This window comes from Prunus avium, chromosome 6 (assembly GCF_965620075.1).
Source record: "Prunus avium chromosome 6, drPruAviu1.hap1.1, whole genome shotgun sequence".
NCBI classification, from domain to species: domain Eukaryota; kingdom Viridiplantae; phylum Streptophyta; class Magnoliopsida; order Rosales; family Rosaceae; genus Prunus; species Prunus avium.
In genome coordinates, this window is record NC_142289.1 from 27,657,935 (window position 1) to 27,676,864 (window position 18,930).

At 35.6% G+C, this 18,930-nt stretch overlaps 2 protein-coding genes across 3 annotated transcripts; both read left to right on the forward strand.

Moving 5' to 3' along the window:
- The first annotated feature begins 77 nt into the window (after positions 1 to 77).
- Positions 78 to 3,389, forward strand: LOC110750025 (beta-glucosidase 12-like). The gene is made up of 13 exons (XM_021950275.2): positions 78 to 355; positions 466 to 535; positions 637 to 695; positions 818 to 893; positions 1,192 to 1,269; positions 1,405 to 1,492; positions 1,585 to 1,840; positions 1,962 to 2,077; positions 2,184 to 2,401; positions 2,484 to 2,515; positions 2,623 to 2,725; positions 2,836 to 2,944; positions 3,050 to 3,389. The coding sequence occupies exons 1-13, from the start codon at positions 182 to 184 to the stop codon at positions 3,219 to 3,221; spliced, it is 1,551 nt and encodes a 516-aa protein (XP_021805967.2). The 5' UTR covers positions 78 to 181; the 3' UTR covers positions 3,222 to 3,389.
- A 6,781-nt stretch (positions 3,390 to 10,170) lies between these two features.
- On the forward strand, positions 10,171 to 14,743 carry LOC110750018 (NF-kappa-B inhibitor-like protein). 2 transcript variants are annotated; one of them, XM_088254215.1, is made up of 9 exons: positions 10,171 to 10,525; positions 10,650 to 10,807; positions 11,453 to 11,554; positions 11,740 to 11,796; positions 13,143 to 13,223; positions 13,532 to 13,566; positions 13,939 to 14,028; positions 14,140 to 14,299; positions 14,437 to 14,743. In XM_088254215.1, the coding sequence occupies exons 1-9, from the start codon at positions 10,414 to 10,416 to the stop codon at positions 14,551 to 14,553; spliced, it is 912 nt and encodes a 303-aa protein (XP_088110341.1). In that variant the 5' UTR covers positions 10,171 to 10,413; the 3' UTR covers positions 14,554 to 14,743. The 2 variants fall into 2 exon arrangements, with proteins under 2 accessions (XP_088110341.1, XP_088110340.1); XM_088254214.1 differs by having other exon boundaries at positions 10,172 to 10,525; positions 10,635 to 10,807.
- The last annotated feature ends 4,187 nt before the right edge of the window (positions 14,744 to 18,930 follow it).

An 18,930-nucleotide genomic window follows, 5' to 3' on the forward strand; every position in this document is an offset into this window, starting at 1 on the left:
TCATTTCCCTTTGTACCATGACATTCTACGTAGTTGCCCCCTCAAACCCATTCAATGCCCATCTGTGTTTTGTTCTCATTTGCAGCACGTACTCCCTCCTCTATATAAAGGCCATGAAGCATGCCAGCCAGAGCCAACTTATACTTATCAACATTATTACCAACAAAAAAAACCTCAAGTTATGGCAATGCAATTACGATCTTTTCTCTTAGGCGTGCTGCTACTAATTGGCTTTGCATTGACAAATAGCAAAGAAGATATTAGAGCTCCACCCACGCATTTTGACACTGCTTCTCTCAATAGGAGCAGTTTTCCAGATGGGTTCATGTTTGGCGTAGGTTCTGGATCTTACCAAGTAAGTCCTTCCTTCTTCTAGGCTTTAATTTAATTTGTGTTCTGATTGGTTAGCATCGATCCATGCAAGAATATTGACATCTTCTTCATTGTTTCTCTTGTGTATTTCAGTATGAAGGTGCTGCAAACGAAGGTGGTAGAGGACCAAGCATTTGGGATACCTTCACCCACAAATATCCAGGTCTGTCCAATCAAATCATGGATTAGTTCAAATAACAAAATGGTATTACTTTTACTCTTATGCTCTAAATATTTAATTAAATTTTCAATGATTAATTGCAGAAAAGATTAATGATAGCAGTAATGGAGATATCGCTGTTGATCAATATCACCGCTATAAGGTTCATGACCCAATGTGCACATATTAAATTTTGAAGCATGAAGAAAACTCAGGATATTGAAGATAAGCTCCCTATAATGTTTAGCTCTTTCTCATAAAATGTTTTATTGTTATGCACTGTAGGAAGATGTGGGGATTATGAAGAATATGGGGTGGGATGCTTATAGATTCTCTATCTCATGGTCAAGATTATTACCAAGTAAGTTCATCCACATCCTCACATTTGGTTGTGACCAATCGTCAATATTTCTACCTTCATGTTGATTTTAGCTTAAGTAATGTGTCCAAGTTTGTCTACCGAATAATATAACAAATATTTTTGTTTCAATTAAAATAATTAATTGAAATAACTAATGCAAAAATATTTTTTTTTCAAAGATAAATTAAATGGAAGTCGAAGTTCAAGTTTCGACATATAGTCCAACTTTTTTAAAGTTCAGTTTAAATTGTATTGGTGCACTTATTTCTTTATTTTCTGGTTTTGTTTTAATTATTAGATGGAACGTTAAGTGGAGGAGTAAACAAGGAAGGAATCAAATATTACAACAATCTCATCAATGAGCTCTTACGCAATGGCGAGTCATCCCACCTCACAAATGATCAATAATTTATACAATAATTGTTTCATGCACTCATAAAATAAAAAATAAAAATAAAAAACTCGTTTTATCAAACTTATAACTCGCTTTTATTGATCATGCTATTTATAGGTTTAATTCCATTTGTGACACTCTTCCATTGGGATCTTCCCCAAACTTTAGAAGACGAATATGGTGGTTTCTTAAGCCCTCATATTGTGTAAGTGAAGAAAATTAGTCCTCTGAATTGTATTAATAATTTAATTAATAAATACAATTATGACATTTACATTTTGAAATGTGTATATACAGCAATCATTTTCAAGATTACGCAAAACTTTGTTATAAGGAATTTGGTGATCGAGTAAAGCATTGGAGCACACTGAATGAGCCATACACCTTTAGTAAATTTGGTTATGCAATCGGGTCTCACGCGCCGGGACGATGCTCCACTTGGCAGCAGCTAAACTGCATCGGGGGAGATTCATCTACTGAACCGTATTTGGTAGCACACCACCTGCTCCTTTCTCATGCAGCTGCCGTAAAATTGTACAAAAATAAATATCAGGTATATACAATTCATTAGTTTTTTTTGTTTGTCATAATATTGGATTCTAAGTTGTAACAAGAGAGCGACTAGTTTACTTTTTTGTGACTCTAAAACAAACAAACTATATGTTCTTGTGCAGGCATCTCAAAATGGAGTTATAGGGATAACACTGGTGTCAGATTGGTTTCAGCCCCTATCAGAAGAAAAAGAAAATAAAAATGCTACATTACGAGCTTTGGATTTTATGTTCGGATGGCAAGTGTATTTTGGATTTACTTATGAATATAATAGTTACTACTTACTAGCGAGCAATATATAATATAATGTCAAGTTAATGCTTGAAATTTTTACATTCTTGTAGGTTTGTTGAGCCGTTGACAAGGGGTGACTATCCTCAAAGCATGCGATCTCTTGTCGGAAGCCGATTACCAAAATTCACGAAAGAACAATCCAAGTTGCTAATTGGTTCATTTGATTTTCTTGGACTAAATTACTATACTAGTTACTATGCAAGCGATGCACCTCAAAATAACTCTGTACACGCAAGCTACACAACAGATGCTGACATTAATCTTTCATGTGAGTAAAAATTCAGAATTTAATTCATGCAATTTAAGTTTATAGACTAATTAGATTTTGATATTCATATGTGTTGTGGCAGCTGAGCGTAACGGGGTCCCTATCGGTTCAAAGGTACACATCAAATTACTAGATTATGCCTTTATGATTTTGACCTTTAATCGTTTTGCACTTACAAATGTGGCTCCTAAAAATCTAAATATCTTCAAATTTGGGTGCAGAGTGCTTCGGAATTGCTAAATGTTTATCCCCAAGGAATTCAAGATCTTTTACTCTACACAAAGAAAAAGTATCACAATCCAATCATATACATTACTGAAAACGGTAATTATTTCTAGCCTTAAGTAATTGCATGATCAATGTTTCACATATTTTTGGTGTAAAACACACACAAGTAGTACATATCTCTAAATTTAAAATGTATTATATTGTAGGTGTGGATGAGTTCAATGATCCGAAATTATCTCTTGCCGAAGCCCTTAATGATACGCATAGAATTGACTACTACAATCGCCACCTTCATTATGTTCAAAGTTCTATTGAGTAAGTGTATTAACATATATATATATATATATATATATGGTCTAGCTTTAGATTTTGAGTTATTGATTTATATTATTGACATAAATATATTTAATTTCTTTTTAGCAATGGTGTCAAAGTGAAGGGATTCTTTCCGTGGACGTTGCTAGACAACTTTGAATGGAGTTCGGGATACAGTGTTCGATTTGGTATTACCTACATAGATTACAACGATAGGCTTAAAAGGTACCCAAAACTCTCGGCGCACTGGTTCAAAAGTTTCCTTAAGCAGTATTGAAAACTTCAGATCATATTCATCATTCAATATTTGTATTTAATTCAATAATGTGAATTTTATGTATGTACAATAATTCTAGAGATTCCAAATTTATATACATACAAAATTTGAATTCCAAATTTGTGTACATACAATAATTTCAATTTTAGTCCTTGTATAAGATTAAATTTCCATTAAACCCTTGTGTAAAATTAAACATTGATTTTTAGTCCTTTGATGATTGTCAACGTACGCATAATTAAGAAACTCATTTGTTTGTAGTTCTTTGACTAAGTGTTCCTAATTTTCACCTATTTGTCTAAATTCCATTGTACTTTGACCATTATACCACAGAGACAAAAAAAAATTGAAATTTAGTGGATTGTTTAGAGGCTACAGTACATCTCATGATGTATGGCTTGAGTCACGAGCGCGTATGCTCAAACTGATCACAAATCGGACTTGAGGCTCAACCTTAATGACCCAAACTGTCTATTTGCTAGAATCTCATAAAACATAATCCAAACAAAAAAATAAACGATCACATTGGAAATTATCTAATTATTTAGTCATGGTCAAATTGTAAGCTTTACATAGAGAAGTTTCTATTCTTTGTGTTTTTTACTTTAGGGGGTAACCATGCTTAGATAGGTTAGAGATCATCATAAAGGTTGCCCCTTTTTTTGGTCAATTTGGTAATGTCATTGAACCAAGGCAAGGAACACGCCTGTTAAGCACAAGTCTAAAAGACAAAGCAGCAATAAAAAACCAGAAGCCTAGACCAACAAAACTGAAATAAACTAGAGTGACGCGAAAGCAGGCAGAAGGCCACAATACTTCAAAGTATTGATCTTATAATTGACAAAGACGAAAAGAGACAACAATATGACAAGAAGAATTTTCAGAAATCCTTTGCAGACAATAGAGAATTTGTGCTTTAATCAAAGAGAAACAAAGAAGTCGAACGCCTGGATTACTGCAGAGGCTCACAACAATCTATCTAGCTTTAACATTTAAAATTTTCACATTAAAAAAATAAATTTATTCTATATATGCATGTCAAAATTAAGAATAGCCCTGATTCCATATAAAATTCTAGGAAATTAAAAAATATTTAAAAAATGTTATGTTTCAAATTTGAAGGAAAGAACATGAAGAAGTGATAATAATTTTCAGATGTGCTTGTGTACATAGAAAGAGTCAAACAAAGTAGGGCAAATATTCGGTTATGCTCATATATTTATTCTTCTCCAATATGGAGGTATTTATAAAGAAGTAGAATCCTAAATAAAATATGAAATAAATCCAAATTACAATAGAAAATAAATCTCAATTACAATAGGAAATAAATCTCAATTATAATAGGACTAAATAAATGGGTAAGTCACCAAAATCCTAACATAGTAAGGAACCAAAAACCTAACTAAGTAAGGGCTCGCCAACACTCCCCTTAAGTTGGGGCAAAGATATTTCGCATGCCCAAACGTAACAAGCGAGTCATAGAACACCGTACTCAACATTAACCAATTGAATAACTGTAGAGAAGGCCTTGTCATAAACCATGAGTGAAACAACTGACAAACACTAACAAATAGGGCACATAGAAGAACACATAAAAGCAGAACACAGAAACCCTGTGAGCACGTCAGTAGGTAAGGCAGAACACTGAAACCCTATGAGCAGGGCAGTAAATAAGGCAGAACACAGAAACCCTGTGAGCACAACAGTAGATAAGGCAGAACACAGAAACTTTGTGACCACGGCAGTAGGTAAGGTAGAACACAGAAACCCTGTGAGCACATCAGTAGGTAAGTATGAAACATATTCAAATAAATAAGTTCCAACTCTGAAACTTTGCTTCCAATTGATGCTCGACAACCCCGTTTCATAATGTGCATCCTCTATTTGGGATTTATATCTAGGTCCCCCACAAAATTCCCCCCTTCTCTTTCGATTTGAAGGATGTGAAGGTGTCAAATTCGCTCGAACGTCACCTTATATTGATCCTTGAGCCGTACTTTTTGTTTGAGGAATTCCATCCAAAGTCGCACCACTTTCCTGCCACCAACAGGTCATCTTCCCGCTTCCTTTTCTTTTCTTTCATTTGCAGTGCTTCCGTTACTTCCAAAGCTACTACTAATATCTTTGAACTCTTGTCCTACCACTTCACTACCCTTTGTTGTTACCTTGTCATCGGAGCATACAGTATATCACACACCAGTTTATTCCAAGCTTTCAAGTAAATGAACAACTTTTGGCGCAATCACTTGCCTATTATAGCTAAGAAAATATTTTACATCATAGGCACCACAAAAAAACATTAAATAGAAAAACAAAAACCTAACATCCTCCATCCAAGTCTCCCATCCTCCAACCTCTGCCATTCAAGCCTCCCATCCTCCATCCTCCGCCATTCGAGCCTCCCATGCTCTCTCTCTCTCTCTCTCTCTCTCTCTCTCTTAATTAGATACGGGGATGTGAGAGAAGACACCAAACGACTCAGGCCCAAGCAGATGGATTCGAAAATTTGGGGCCAAATCCATTTGACCTATTTGGTTGAGTTTTCAAAGGAAGAGGAAACATAGACCCTGATTGGAAAACAACTTAGATTTACAAATCATAGTTCTTTGCTATAGTCTTTCTGAAGGGGAAAGGTATTCCTCTTTTTTCTTCATATCAATTCATCAAAATGAAATTATGAGTTTTGGTTTAGACCTAGATGCGATAGTGCTCAAAACACCCGAATCCAAGCCATAAAATGTAAATAATGTGGCTGTCGTTTTCATGGAATCGCAGCTCTCCAAGACCGAGAGAGAGAGAGAGAGAGAGGGAGAGGAGGCTTGGATGGCAGTGAAGTGGGGTGGGTTTGCTGTTGCAGCCGGTGGAGTGGGTGCGTTCACCTCTTTTTTTTTTTTGGTCGAAGGGTGGGCTCACTTTGGAATTAGCCTTTTTTCTTTAGGCCTTCTTCAACCCATTTGGTCATAAACCCAAATTTCCCCCCTTAAAAAAGTACTTATTTGGATTTTGCTCGGACTCAAATTGTTTTTTCACCTAACTCTTTAGACTCAAATTTTAAGTCTGCAATTTTATTAAATTATTTAAGAATAGTTTCAGTCTAATTTTTTATTTTATTTTATAGATAACTTTTCATCATTTAATATTTTTAAATAACTTCATAATTTAATTTTTTGAACAATTTGATAAAAAAAAAAAATGAAATTCCATAAATATATTTTATGTGAGAAATAGGTGGGTATTTATAGAGTTTGGAGTGAGTTTTGGGGTGGATATGATTTAGATTAATTTAAAATATTATTTTAACCGTTGGATTTAAATTTCAACCGTTGAATCTTTTTTTAAAATTAAAATAGCTTGGATTTAATATAAATCGTTGATTTGGGTTATTATTGGAATTTAAAAAAAAAAAAAAAAAAGTGTTGCAACACCATTGCGCGACAGGTTCTACAGCACCAATAGTTCGACACATGGCCCCCCATTGATTCCTACTTGCCCATGGGATGTGTCAGCTTTGAGTGGGCTCCACCAAAAAGTTTTCTAGTCAAGGTAATAGTTGGACTAATATTTGGCCCCAAGTTTGGGTTTTCCCAAATTTTAGGCCCTTACTTTTCTTGGGTTGGGAGAGGAATTAGGCTAAAATTTGGGATATTTTGAGTTTTGCCTCATGGGTTGGAGATGGCTTTAAGGAGCTGATTTTTCCACTCCCTTTTTTTCTCCACTTACACTCCCTTTTGTTTTTTTAATGCTTTTTAATCAATTTTTTTTTTTTTTTTTTTTTCCTTTCTCTACCCTTACCCTACATTAATTTCTTTTTACTTCACTTCTATATTACATTAAGTATAAAGAAGAATTGGAAAATTAAGTATAAAGAAAAAGAAATAATGTAAAAGTGAAGTAAAAAGAAATTAATATAGGATAAGAGTATAGGAAAGAGAAAGAAAAAAAAAATTGATTAAAAAGTTTTAAAAAACAAAAGAGAGTGTAAGTAGAGAAAAAAAGAGTGGGAAAATCATCTCACTTTTTTTTTTTTTTTTTTTTTTGGGGTCAAAATCAGCTCACTTTCTTTAATGTTTTGTTTTTTGTTTTTAAAAAATAATTTTTTGACTTAACAACACAGTGAAACTGTGGTGAAGTGGCTGGACATGTGTCAAAGTATTAGATAGGGGACAGAAAGGGTACAGGGAAAATGGGGACAGAAAATCTGAAGTCATTTTTTTGTGATAATTAGCGATACTAGAGGTGTCAAACGGGACGGGCCGGCCCAACAAGGCACGAGCCCAGCCTGTTTAAATGAGGCACGGCACGGTACGGCACAAGCACGAATATTAATGGGCCGTGCTCGGCACGGCATGAAAACTTGGGCCGAGCCGGGATCAAAAAATAGGTCCAATGGACCAGGCCAGCCCATGGCCCAACTGACGTGCATAATTACATGTCATTTTGTATCCTTCTAACTTATGATTTGGTTATGTTTTTGAGTTAAACTTGTGCTTTTAATAAGTTTTGTGTTTGTTTCAGTGTAATAAGCTTGAGACTCGTTAAATGCATTTTGGAGACAAGTTGGCTCATCGGTGTCTGCAGATCAGTCAACTTCATGAATTGGACTGTACTTGCTCAAGAAGAACCAGATAACGAGCCATACATCATTGGAAAATGCAGAAGTCTAGTTCCTGGAGAATTTTACGATTCATGATTCCCAGTCTTCTAGAGAAAGTTATACTAGTTTTGGCAACTTAAGGTCAAATTCAGCAGCATCTGCGTTACTGGGCCAAATATCACATTTGAAGGGCTTTCCGATTTTGCCTTGAGCTGGGCTGCATATGCTTGGAAAGATAATTCAAAGGGTTTGAATATCCAGATTTTTCCAGATTTTTAAGGAGGGAAGATCAAGCCCAAAACAAACCCACAAGCTGACTGCAATGAAGTCAATTCCAGTCTCTGTTCGGCAGCCAACTTGCAAGGCCCAAAACGCATACTTCTACTGCTCCGATGGGAATATTTTCTTCATAGAAGTTGTTCCAATGGGTGTCTAGTATGACATATCCAAATTTGAGCCCCATTGGATACATATTGAAACCTCAGGCCTTCCTACACCAAGCCTGGTTCAGAAGAATCGTTTTTTCCAGCAACCAAAAGAAAACCCACATGGGTTGGCAGCAAAAGGCAGCCACAATTGAACACCTTTGAACACCTATGTGAAGAAAGCTTGAGGTGCAGCAAAAGAAGTATGGGATGTGATTGATTCCAACCACACTAGCATAGACAAGATGAAGTGTGAGTTATGGATTGTATTAAAAAAGGAATGGTGGTGTTGGATTTCATCATGATGTTCCTCCCTCTTAGCCCTATAAATAGAGAAGTCTTCAAACTTCATAAAACACCCCAAGGGGGGGAGCTCTCAAACACTTCTCTAGAGCTCCCCTCCCTTCTCTCCCTCAAATTCTCTTAGTTTCTCTTTCTAGTTTTCAATTGTTGTAATGAAATCTTTGTGCTGAAATTCTCCTTAAGTTTTTCTTAGTTCCACTTTACTTTTCATTGTTATGTAAATTCTTTTCTTTAGTTTCAAGTTTGATTAGTTTCCAAGTTTCAATTATGGTTTTTGTTCTTATTCATTATGCTTATAAGTTAATATGCTAGTTTGAATGATTGATCATCATTTAGGCTTGCATGTTAGCTATCTTGGTTTGAATTAAGAGTAGACACCATACTTTAATTCGAATTGAACTATGAATAGGAAGAGTTTGTATGGACATTCGACAACAGGGATTAGATACATACTTGGTTGTTTAAAATGTTCTTCTTTGCTTAATGGATTCCTAATGCTTTGTTTAGGTTAGACAACAGATGATCAAATTAGGGAATTAGGAATACAAAGTTAGGACCATACACCATGACTTAATCATACTTTAGCTAGAATCAATCCGTTAATCTAATTGAACTTGGGAACTTATCTGTTTGAGTTATTTTCTTTTCTTTCTTTCTTGTTTTAGTTATTTTCTTTCTTGTTTTTCTGTTTTATGTAGGAAAATTGAATTGGATTATTCAATCACCAATCCCTGTGGAATCGACCTCGCACTTACATATGTTATATTACCGAACGGCTCGTGCACTTGCGAGTATCACAAGTTGAGGATGCAGCTGAATCCATTTTGGTGTAGCTGAATCGACGCAACACCGACATGGGCCGGGCTTGGCCCGAGCCCGCTTCGAGCACGGCACGAGCCCAAGCACGGCCCATTTAGCTTCTTTTTTTTTCTTCTAAAAAAGTCAAAATGTAATAATTTGATATCTAATGTCATTGTTTATATGTTTTTTTTAAAAAATCATAAACATATATTTGATGTCTTTCATTTTAGGGAAATTACTTGGGTCCTTAATTAATTAAACATATCAACTACCAATTAATTAAACAACATTGGACTTGATATCTAACCAATACATATGACATATACGCTTCTCTTATAATCAAAGCAAGACATTTCTTCACATATAAAATAATAAGTTGTTTAAAGATGAAAAGTTCGAGTGGACTTTGTGGAGTTGGACACTTTTTGCCCTCCGCCCCTTCATATTGTTTGGATGTTTGATTAATTAATGTTTTCAAATAGTTCATCATTTCTTGCCTCTAATTATATTTTTCATGTTTATAATTTGAATTATCTAGTGGGAAAAAAAAATCAAGTGAAAAAAATTCAAATTAAATGAGTTGGTTCTTAGGCCCGAGTATGGCACGAGCACGAGCCCGGCCCGGCCCCTTTCAATATGGACGTGGACTTTGGGCCGGGCCGGGATCAATGATTTTATTAAATGGGCCGGCACGGCCCGGCCCGATAAATTAAATGAGCCGGCTCGGCCAGGCACAAAAATGTTAAAAGCACGAATTTAAATGGGATGGGCCGGCCCAGCACGCCTGTTTGACACCTCTATACAAGGGCATTGTGGAGAGGGCACTTTCCATGGGATTTGAATCGGTGAGTAAGGGGTAAGGGGAGGAGAGAAACTCTCATCTAACGGGATAACTTATCTGCTCGGTCACAAAAGTTTTGATTTTGGACGAATTCTCTCACCACCTTATCTCCAATCAAAATCCAGCAGCCCTCTACTTCCCTCATCATTGCATTGCATTAGATATTCCTTAGCAAGAGAGTTTTGATACCGTACACAGAAGCGGCCGCAGACCACAGTCACAGGGAAAATGGGGACCCTTCTCAGGGTTGAGTGCTTCTCCTTCCCAAGAACTCTCCCAATCCGTAATCGTTTACTTCCCAATCCATCTGTCTCAGCCCTAAGAACAAGCCCACCTCCTGGTAATCCCCTTAATCAAATATATGTAATGTAACTTTTGAAACGCTTTCGTTTGGCAGTTTTTGTATGTCATGGGTTTTAGTTTTAGTTTTAATTTTTTTTTAATTGCAGTGAGTGACCTTGCAGAAGAGGACGTTCTGCAGGCGTTCTTTAAGGAAAGGCAGTTGAATGGAGACCTTGTATCAAAAGTTTCTGATGTGTTTTGGCAGAAGGAATTTACGAAATCTGTTGTTGATGCTGATGATGTTGGCCGATTTGCTGACACTCCTCAACAAGCAGAGCAGGTACAGGACAACAAAGCTCTTTCATGCTTTCTTCACTGTAATTTAATGAATCAAGCTGCTTAAGATTAGTAAAAATTCCAAATTTGTAGTTGATATGTGTTGGGATTTAATGAATCAAACAATGAAGATAGAAGTTTTCTTTTTGGTCAAACATAGCAATTCTGATTTCTAAATATTGGTTCAAATTTATGTCCAATATGTGGTCCTAGCAAATGGGTCTCCTCAAAGCTTCCAGTACGTGGCTCTTGCAAAAGGGTTTCATTAACTGAGTTTGATAGCTTCATACTGGCGCTTTTAGTTTCTTTAGTTACAAAAGGAAAAGTTTTTATATGTGAATGCCTGAGGGAAAGTTAATGTAGTCCAGAGGTGCACACATTTTAATCATTGAGGCTTAAACCTTGTGAGCATGGGTTTTAGATCATTGAATCAGTTGGAAAGCAGGATGAACATAATGAAGGTGGGGGGGGCCTTACATTTTGGATATTTTTTTCCTGATAAATAATGGATTTGCTTCATCTGCTCAAGCAAGCATTACTACATCCAAGTGCTAAATCACATTGTATTTGTTTGTTTCAAATTTAAAATGGCAAGTAATCAAATGTGATCACTTTCTTTTTCCGATTTTTAATGGATGTACTTTTTTAGGTTGCAGAAAATGACGCTGGTGGGTTTTTGAAATTGTCAAGAACAAATGAATGGGTACTAGGTGACGTATCTGCACCAATAAATAAAAAAGCCATTGCTAAGGTATGCTTTAATTGATTATCCTAACATTTTAATTTTTCTCTTATTGCTTTCGACACTTCCATTGTGACCAAAAAAAAAAGGAAGAGAAAAGGGAAGATAATTGCAAAATTTGTTCAATCAAAATGGTACCTTTACAAAGGAAGATTTGATATTTTTATCTGTTCTTACTTTACTTGTCTTAACAGGCCTTGCAGAATGACAGTGAAAGAAGAAAGAAACTCAACCTTCTTCAATATGAAGCTGTATGATACTTGAACCCAGTATGTTCCTTGGTATTTTGTGCAAGTCAGTGTGGGTTATGTCTATATTCGTTCCACTATATACATAGTGGACGTCCTTATAAGAGGCAAGCCATATATATATGCAAATACATAGAAGTCAGTGTTTGCACATCAACTAATGTATATGTTCACCATCTCTTTGAATAAATTCTAAGTTCATGTCTTCCATTTATACTGATCAATCAAGTAGATGTTATGGGCTCAAAATTATATCAGCATTATTGTTAGGCTGCTATTATTTCTCATTTTATCATATTTTTAAAACTCAAAATTTAAAAGAAAAAAAATGATTTGCCTCCCCTCTCTGGCCATGGCACACAGACATAGCCTCTGGCTGTGGTGCAAGGATTCTAGCCATGGTGTTTGGTAGTGGAGGGGAAGGGTGGCCACATTTTTTTCTTCTTCTTGTTAAAATTAAATGAAAATGTTAAAATGGGTACTATGAATTCTGAGTGTGTGTCGAGCAAGTTAAGGGATACAAATAGATTTACCTTATTGTTAAATCATAAATGCTATTAGCTAGCTATCTATATGATTAATCTTTATCTATTTGTGATCTCAATAGATTGCTCTATCAAATTTAAGCTTTTATGTGTTCAATCTAATATCAAATTAAACTATCAATTCTTGAGTCCTTAAGCCTTTTGTAGCCTAAAGCAATCTGTATGGTTGAAAAATCAACTGTTATTTGTTAGTTTGAATATTCTAGTAGAGTAAATGCTTTTTTGTCCGAAATGCATCAGCAACGTGAGGACGCATGACTTTAAGTATTATAATCAGACATATCGTGTTCTATGTAAAGCCTACGTAGAGAATCGCTAGTTTAGTTAATATTAGTCTCTATACTTTTACTTTAGGTTAACTATTGAGTATGCTTTCATGATGTTTGCCATAATACATTTCCCTATTGCATTTTATCTTCATCCCTATGATAAATCTAAAATTATTTAGCCATTTGATTATCCACTTTTTTGTTTTAGCTTTATCTAAAAAATTACGTTTTTTAGCCATTAGATGATCAAACAACTTCCGATCTGGATGTTTGCAGGGATAACCTTTAAGGATGATGTAAAATATAGATGGTTTCCAATCATTGAAATATATTGTGGGGTAGTCCTAAGAATATGTGTGCCCTTTTCTTACAATAAGGGCACCCTTAATATAGAAAAACTATATATATATATATATATATATATTATTAATATACAGATATACATATATGTTTTTGCTGGTTTGCAGTTAACATGGTGTGGCTTGCTTTTTGGTGTCTTACAAAATGAGTGATGAATCTCTGTCCTTTCCTGCAGCTACAGAGGGAACTAATGCTATTATCTATTGGTATTGGAACCGCATGTACTGGGTATTGTTTAATAGCATTATCATTCCAGGTATACCTTTCAAGAAAAAACACACTGAGCTTTAAATGTAGTTTTATTGTTGCCACCATGCTTAGGAAAGACTTTCATCAATTCTGGTAGGAGTGCTCTGTTTAGTTGATGAAAAGAATGAATATTAATTACTTTCTGAGATATCACAATAATGGTGCTGACCCAAGTATTTGTGAATTTTTCTAGTCTCGTAACTTATTTCTCCACATTAGCTCGTTACCTTCATTCACTTTTATGTTAAACTAGAAGTTGGTGAATGTAGTATATGTTTCTGTTTTGGAGTACTGACTTGCAAGTCTACCGCACAGGCTGCTGTCAGTTATGCTACGGGAGTTATTTTCAGGTTTGTTGATACATCTTATTAAGTTGAGATTATTTCTCTAAAGCAATAGTTTATGCCGATAATCTAGACATAATTCTTGTTTTACTGAGTCTATGACAATTTACCAACACTTATGCCTTTTCTATTATGCTTTGGGTTATTGGTTCAGCTTTATGGCATGATAATATTTCAAAAATCTTGATTAAAATAATGGAAGGAAAGTTATTTAAGGTGTGCTGTTATTTTTACATTTATTTTTCATGAAAAGTGTGAGAAAGAATTGGTAAATACTTTCCCTAAGAAGACATGTTCAGCTTGAATGAGTTGTTAATGCAGCTCCTTATGTTTTTGATTGTCTTGAAGAACTTATAGCCTATATCATTCTCAATGCAGTTGTTTGTACCTTAAACTCTTGTACCAGCAAGCAGACAATATATCCAGAGATGCAGTCCCTCAAATTTTCAGGCAGAGGAAGACCAAGAAGTACAACCAGAAACAACTTTGTATTCTTTCTTTTAGTAGTTGGTCTTATTCTTTTTGTTAAATATTCCTTGCGCTTGGTTTGCTCAAACATAAATTCATCCTCTCATCCAGAATTGGAATAAGAAGCGAGGATGTTGAGGATTTTCTAGAGAAGTCGATAAAGGGCTGTGGTATTGCTCTTTCATCTCCAAGGCTTGTAATACCAGCAGCAATATATGGATTGTGGATTCTGTCTCATCAATATTTTGCCAGCGATCTCTTTGATTTCCAGGTAAACCTTGAAGCTATTCTTGTGTCAGGAAACTCTTTTCTGAAACCATGTACTTGACCATCCATAGAAAGGCTGAAGAACTCATACTGGTGAAAGTTTATTTTCTTCTTGTTTACACGAATGCTTCTTCTTCACAGCTTGTGCCAGCTATGCTTGGGATGTTTGTCTATAAAGCTGCTGCTCTTTATCAAGTTTATAGAGATAATGAAGACTTACAGTTTATCTTTCCAGAAAATGAAGAAGGCTCGAAGTGACTGAAACATTTGATCTTTTGCATTGTTCATAATTTAACAAGCAGAGTCAGATGCCTCCCAGAAATTTTGCCCCTTAAGATTACAAAATTAGCTTTCCTTCGTCAGTACCTGTATTATATCCTGCATGAATGTATAGTCAAACAAGAGAAGCATCCTCAAGATTGAAATGAAGTAATGTGGTCTGAGCTGATGCCTGTTTGATTGATTGGTTCAGGTTAGTTTCTGAAAGTTATACTAGTAGCTACCTTATCTAGCAAGATCTGTTCAAAAGGTAGTGGTTCATGGTTAATGAGTTTATCCTAAGGCAGGTGGCCTAAAACCTATTTTACAGTTTACAACAAATTGGCTGCTGTAAAACATAGTTGACCATTTTAAAAGATTGGTAATTTTGTTCTGAAGATCCGCTCTGATCTTCATTCCTGTAGTGTGATCTTCTTTCAAAGTGACGCAGGAGCGTACTCGAGGCTTGCTGAGGCCTTGCTGGTCTACTGGTTATGCTCTTAGTTATTTTAAATAGGTGATGTGCCTGTCATGTGAGTTAAGTATTCTGAAGGGCTATGATGAAAACATTATTCGTGTAATCAACAACTAGAATGCTGGGTTGTCGTAACCTTTGTTCGAGTACCATGTACAAGTCTTCGTATATAGTAGAGTTGTTTTGGGCCACTCTTGCCCTGGAGATTCAAGGTTGGACAAGGTAGAGATGTTGGCAGTGGAAATCAAGCCCAACGTACAGAGAGGACAAAGATGGTATGATCGAAACCTAGTCACTGGCACTTGATTTAGGCGAGAAGAACCCCTTTAATGATATGCTGGAGACATGAATTAGTATGAATGGAGGACTGAAATAGAGGTTGATCTTTTAATGTTGGAGGAAAGCTTGGAAGTTGTTCATGCCCTTGGAAGGTGCATGCAGAAGATTATTTGCATTGGGAAGCTAAAGCCAGTTTGGAAAACTATTTTGAGTTGAAACACATGGCCGAAGAGAGGAAGGCAATGTTTGTGAAACTTAAAATGAGAGCTTTGCATTTAATTCATGGAAACGTATTAAGGAGCAGTTGAGTGTGGCTTATAACACAAGGCAGATACTTCGTTTAATTTTTCATCAAGCAAAACATGGCTCATGTATTTACAACATTTCACAATCCACACTTACTGAGCTCATCAATAAACAAACAACATATTTCAGCCTAAAGTTAAAAGACAAGCACCCACAACCAAAACCAGGGAGAGGCCCAAACAAACACAAAATTCGAACCTGGTGTGGGCCTGCTATCATACAAACTGTTTTTGCCATCTTTTTGGTGCATAAGTCTTAGGTACCGTTAGCGTTTCAAAGCGACTACAACTTAGCAAATTTATATTAGTGAATAATTTTATCACAAAATATAAAGACTTCAATTTACAATGCTTGGAAACTATGATGGTGGTAAAGATGGTCGCGTAAAAGATTAAACTTTGTTCCTCAAACTCAAAGCCAAGCTGCATGAAGGGGAAGACCATTGCTGCAAAACTTGATACAAAGAGACCCGGCAATATCGGACACAATCCAATAACATGATACAAATTCGCACGAAAATAACAGTATTTGGGTTGAGCTTAATGAGTCGGGTTGAAAACAGATGGACCCGTTAGTCACCTGTTAAGCTAATGGGTTGTGTAAGTATCATTCGTGAATCACCCGTTAACTCGTTAAGAGCAAGGCATTTTTTAATTTTACATTCTAAAATAACCTAGCTTTTGTTATTCCCTCTCCCTCACGCCGCCACTCACTCTATCTGTCTTTCTCTCAAGAGATCTAAACAAAAGCTCTCTCTTTCTCTCTAGATCCAAACTAAACAATCCACGACCTTTCCTCTTCTCCAACCAAAAGGTATGAAAATCTCAAGTCATTTGGTCTTTTTCTGAAGATGCATTCCATTTTGATTTTTCTCTTGATTTCCTCGACTTGAAGATCCACGGCTTTCATGTGAAGATAACATTTGAACTTATTTTTGGAAGTTTCTTGACCATGTCTGTTGTGTTTTTTTTTTTTTCCTTATAGTGAGATTTGCACAGTTGGTGAAAATGGCAATTTTGAGATTATGTTCATGGAGGATTGAAGTTTTGAGATTATGTTCATGGAGGAGGCTCTAGACTTATTCCTTTTCTCCTTAACATTTTATTTAAAACTTGTTTAAATTGAGATTAATTTGAAACTCACATTGTCTAAGAGTTTTTTTGTTTGCCAATGTACGTAATGTGTAAAACTTATTTAAGGATTTCAGCTTTATTTTTATTATTTCTCTAATTTGAGGTATTTTTATTTAATAATTTGTTAAAAAATATTATTTAAATGGGTGAAACGGGTTAAGCGGGTGAAAAACGACCCATTAGCCATAATGGGTCGTGTCATGTTATTCGCGAATTTGTGCTGGTCATGTTTGGACCTGGTATTTCTGACCTGTTAACTTAACGGGTCGTGTTAAAAACGAACCATTTGCCAAGTCAAAGACTAGGTCATCTCCATCTACTATATAAAGGTGACTCTCCAACCCAAGAGGGATCATATGAAAGGGCAACTCAACCCTACGACATCAATTTCACATTTCTTGAGATGTCTCAATATTATTTCTTAACTAGGATATGAATTGTGAGGATTAAATACTTTGTACTTTGTTCTTTCTTTATTCAATAGTGAAAACACCAAACAGTCTCGTGGACGTAACCTAATTAAGGGTGAATCACCTAAACCTCTCGTGTTGCTTGATTGTATGTTCTCATTCAATCTCTACGTACAAATTGCAATCCCTAAGCACTAAAACTTGTTCTGGAGGATGCTTGGTCATGCTAAGTTAGTTTGGAAGGATTGCTTGATCTCAATCTCGACAGGTTGATCTGATCATTGAACCTATTTTTGGCATCAACATAATAGAGAATATTCTACTTTAGATCGAACAAGACTTCAGTCATCACCACATTTGTATTACTCTAATTATCCTTTCACTTCCTCCTTTTAATAGAGCAATGTTGACTTGCTTGGTCACTCAAAGCACGCCTTAAAAATTTTGCTTGCTTGGTCCTTCAACAAAGGACAACAGACCTAAATACATTTGTATACACATTTACTTCGATCTAACAAATCAAAGATAATTTAACATTGAAGTCAATACAACAACACCATCCTTAGTTGATTAAACCATTGAGTGATTGAGATAACATTATTGGTTATATATGGTTACAATGTAATGCCAATAGATATACAGTATATTTATGGCCTCAAGTCAGAACTAGTGGTGGGCTTGGTTTGAGTTGGTTCGGTTTTGGACTCAATCCGAACACCGAACCATAGGCCTTGATTTGGCTATTTTGGAAATCGGAACCAAACCATAATTGATCAAAACCAACTACTTCGGTTAATCGGACTTGGTGGGTTGGTTTGGTTCGGTTTGGGTTTTTTGGCTTTCTGAGAGAGAGAGAGAGAGAGAGAGAGAGAGAGAGAGAGAGAGAGAGAGAGAGAGAGAAGAAGAAATAAAAGTAACGAAGAGAGGGAGAGATGAAGAGGAGAAGAAGAAAAAAAGAGAGGGAGAGATGGAGAAGAAGAAGAAGAAGAAGAAGAAGAAGAAGAGAGAGAGAGAGAGAGAGAGAGAGAGAAGAAGAAGAAGAAGAGGGAGAAGAAGAAAGAAAAGGGAGACGGGGAGAGGGAGTGAAGACAGACATAAGAAGAAGGAGAAAAAAAAAATAAAGAGAGGGATTGATGGAGATAAGATAGAGGGAGAGATGGAGAGAGAAGAAAAAGAAAAAAGAAAAAAATAAGAGAGAAGACAAGATGCATGCGTGTGTTGAGGTTTTTTTTTAAAAAAAAAAAATTCAATTAGGCATGTGTGTTGGCATGCCCAACAACAAAAGCTAGTTTTTTTTTTAAAATTATATATATATTTCTAATAATAATATTTTTTTAATACCATCGGTTTGGTTTGGTGAAACCGTGGTTTTGAATATTGCAAACCGTACATCGAATCATATATTTCGATTTGGTTTGGGTTCAAACCGATGATAAAAAAAAAAGTTGAAAAAAAACCAAACCAACCCTAACCATCGGTTTGGTTTGGGCGGTTTGACCTAGTTACCGATCTGAATGCCCAATCCTAGTCATAATCGTCTAATCAATACAAAATGATAAATAAAATAATAAAAAACTGTTAAAGTTTCAAATAGGCGTCCCGCACTCTCCTATTATAAAAATATAAGAGATAAATTCTACTCGAAGGAGTGTATAATGACTTTTTTGGAGTATCAATATCAACTCGTCTTTGATCTCCCAAAAATGAAACTTGAAAGGATCAAAATAAATTCATTATTGATAGTTGCATGAATTGGAAGCCAAGACCCTTTTTA

Coding starts and splice junctions, on each gene's coding strand:
- LOC110750025 (XM_021950275.2), top strand. CDS start 182: ATGGCAATGCAATTACGATCTTTTCTCTTAGGCGTGCTGCTACTAATT. Junction 1,493..1,584: donor TTCTTAAGCCCTCATATTGT/GTAAGTGAAGAA, acceptor GTGTATATACAG/CAATCATTTTCAAGATTACG. Junction 2,726..2,835: donor CATATACATTACTGAAAACG/GTAATTATTTCT, acceptor ATTATATTGTAG/GTGTGGATGAGTTCAATGAT.
- LOC110750018 (XM_088254214.1), top strand. CDS start 10,414: ATGGGGACCCTTCTCAGGGTTGAGTGCTTCTCCTTCCCAAGAACTCTC. Junction 10,526..10,634: donor AAGAACAAGCCCACCTCCTG/GTAATCCCCTTA, acceptor TTTTAATTGCAG/TGAGTGACCTTGCAGAAGAG. Junction 11,797..13,142: donor ACCTTCTTCAATATGAAGCT/GTATGATACTTG, acceptor CCTTTCCTGCAG/CTACAGAGGGAACTAATGCT.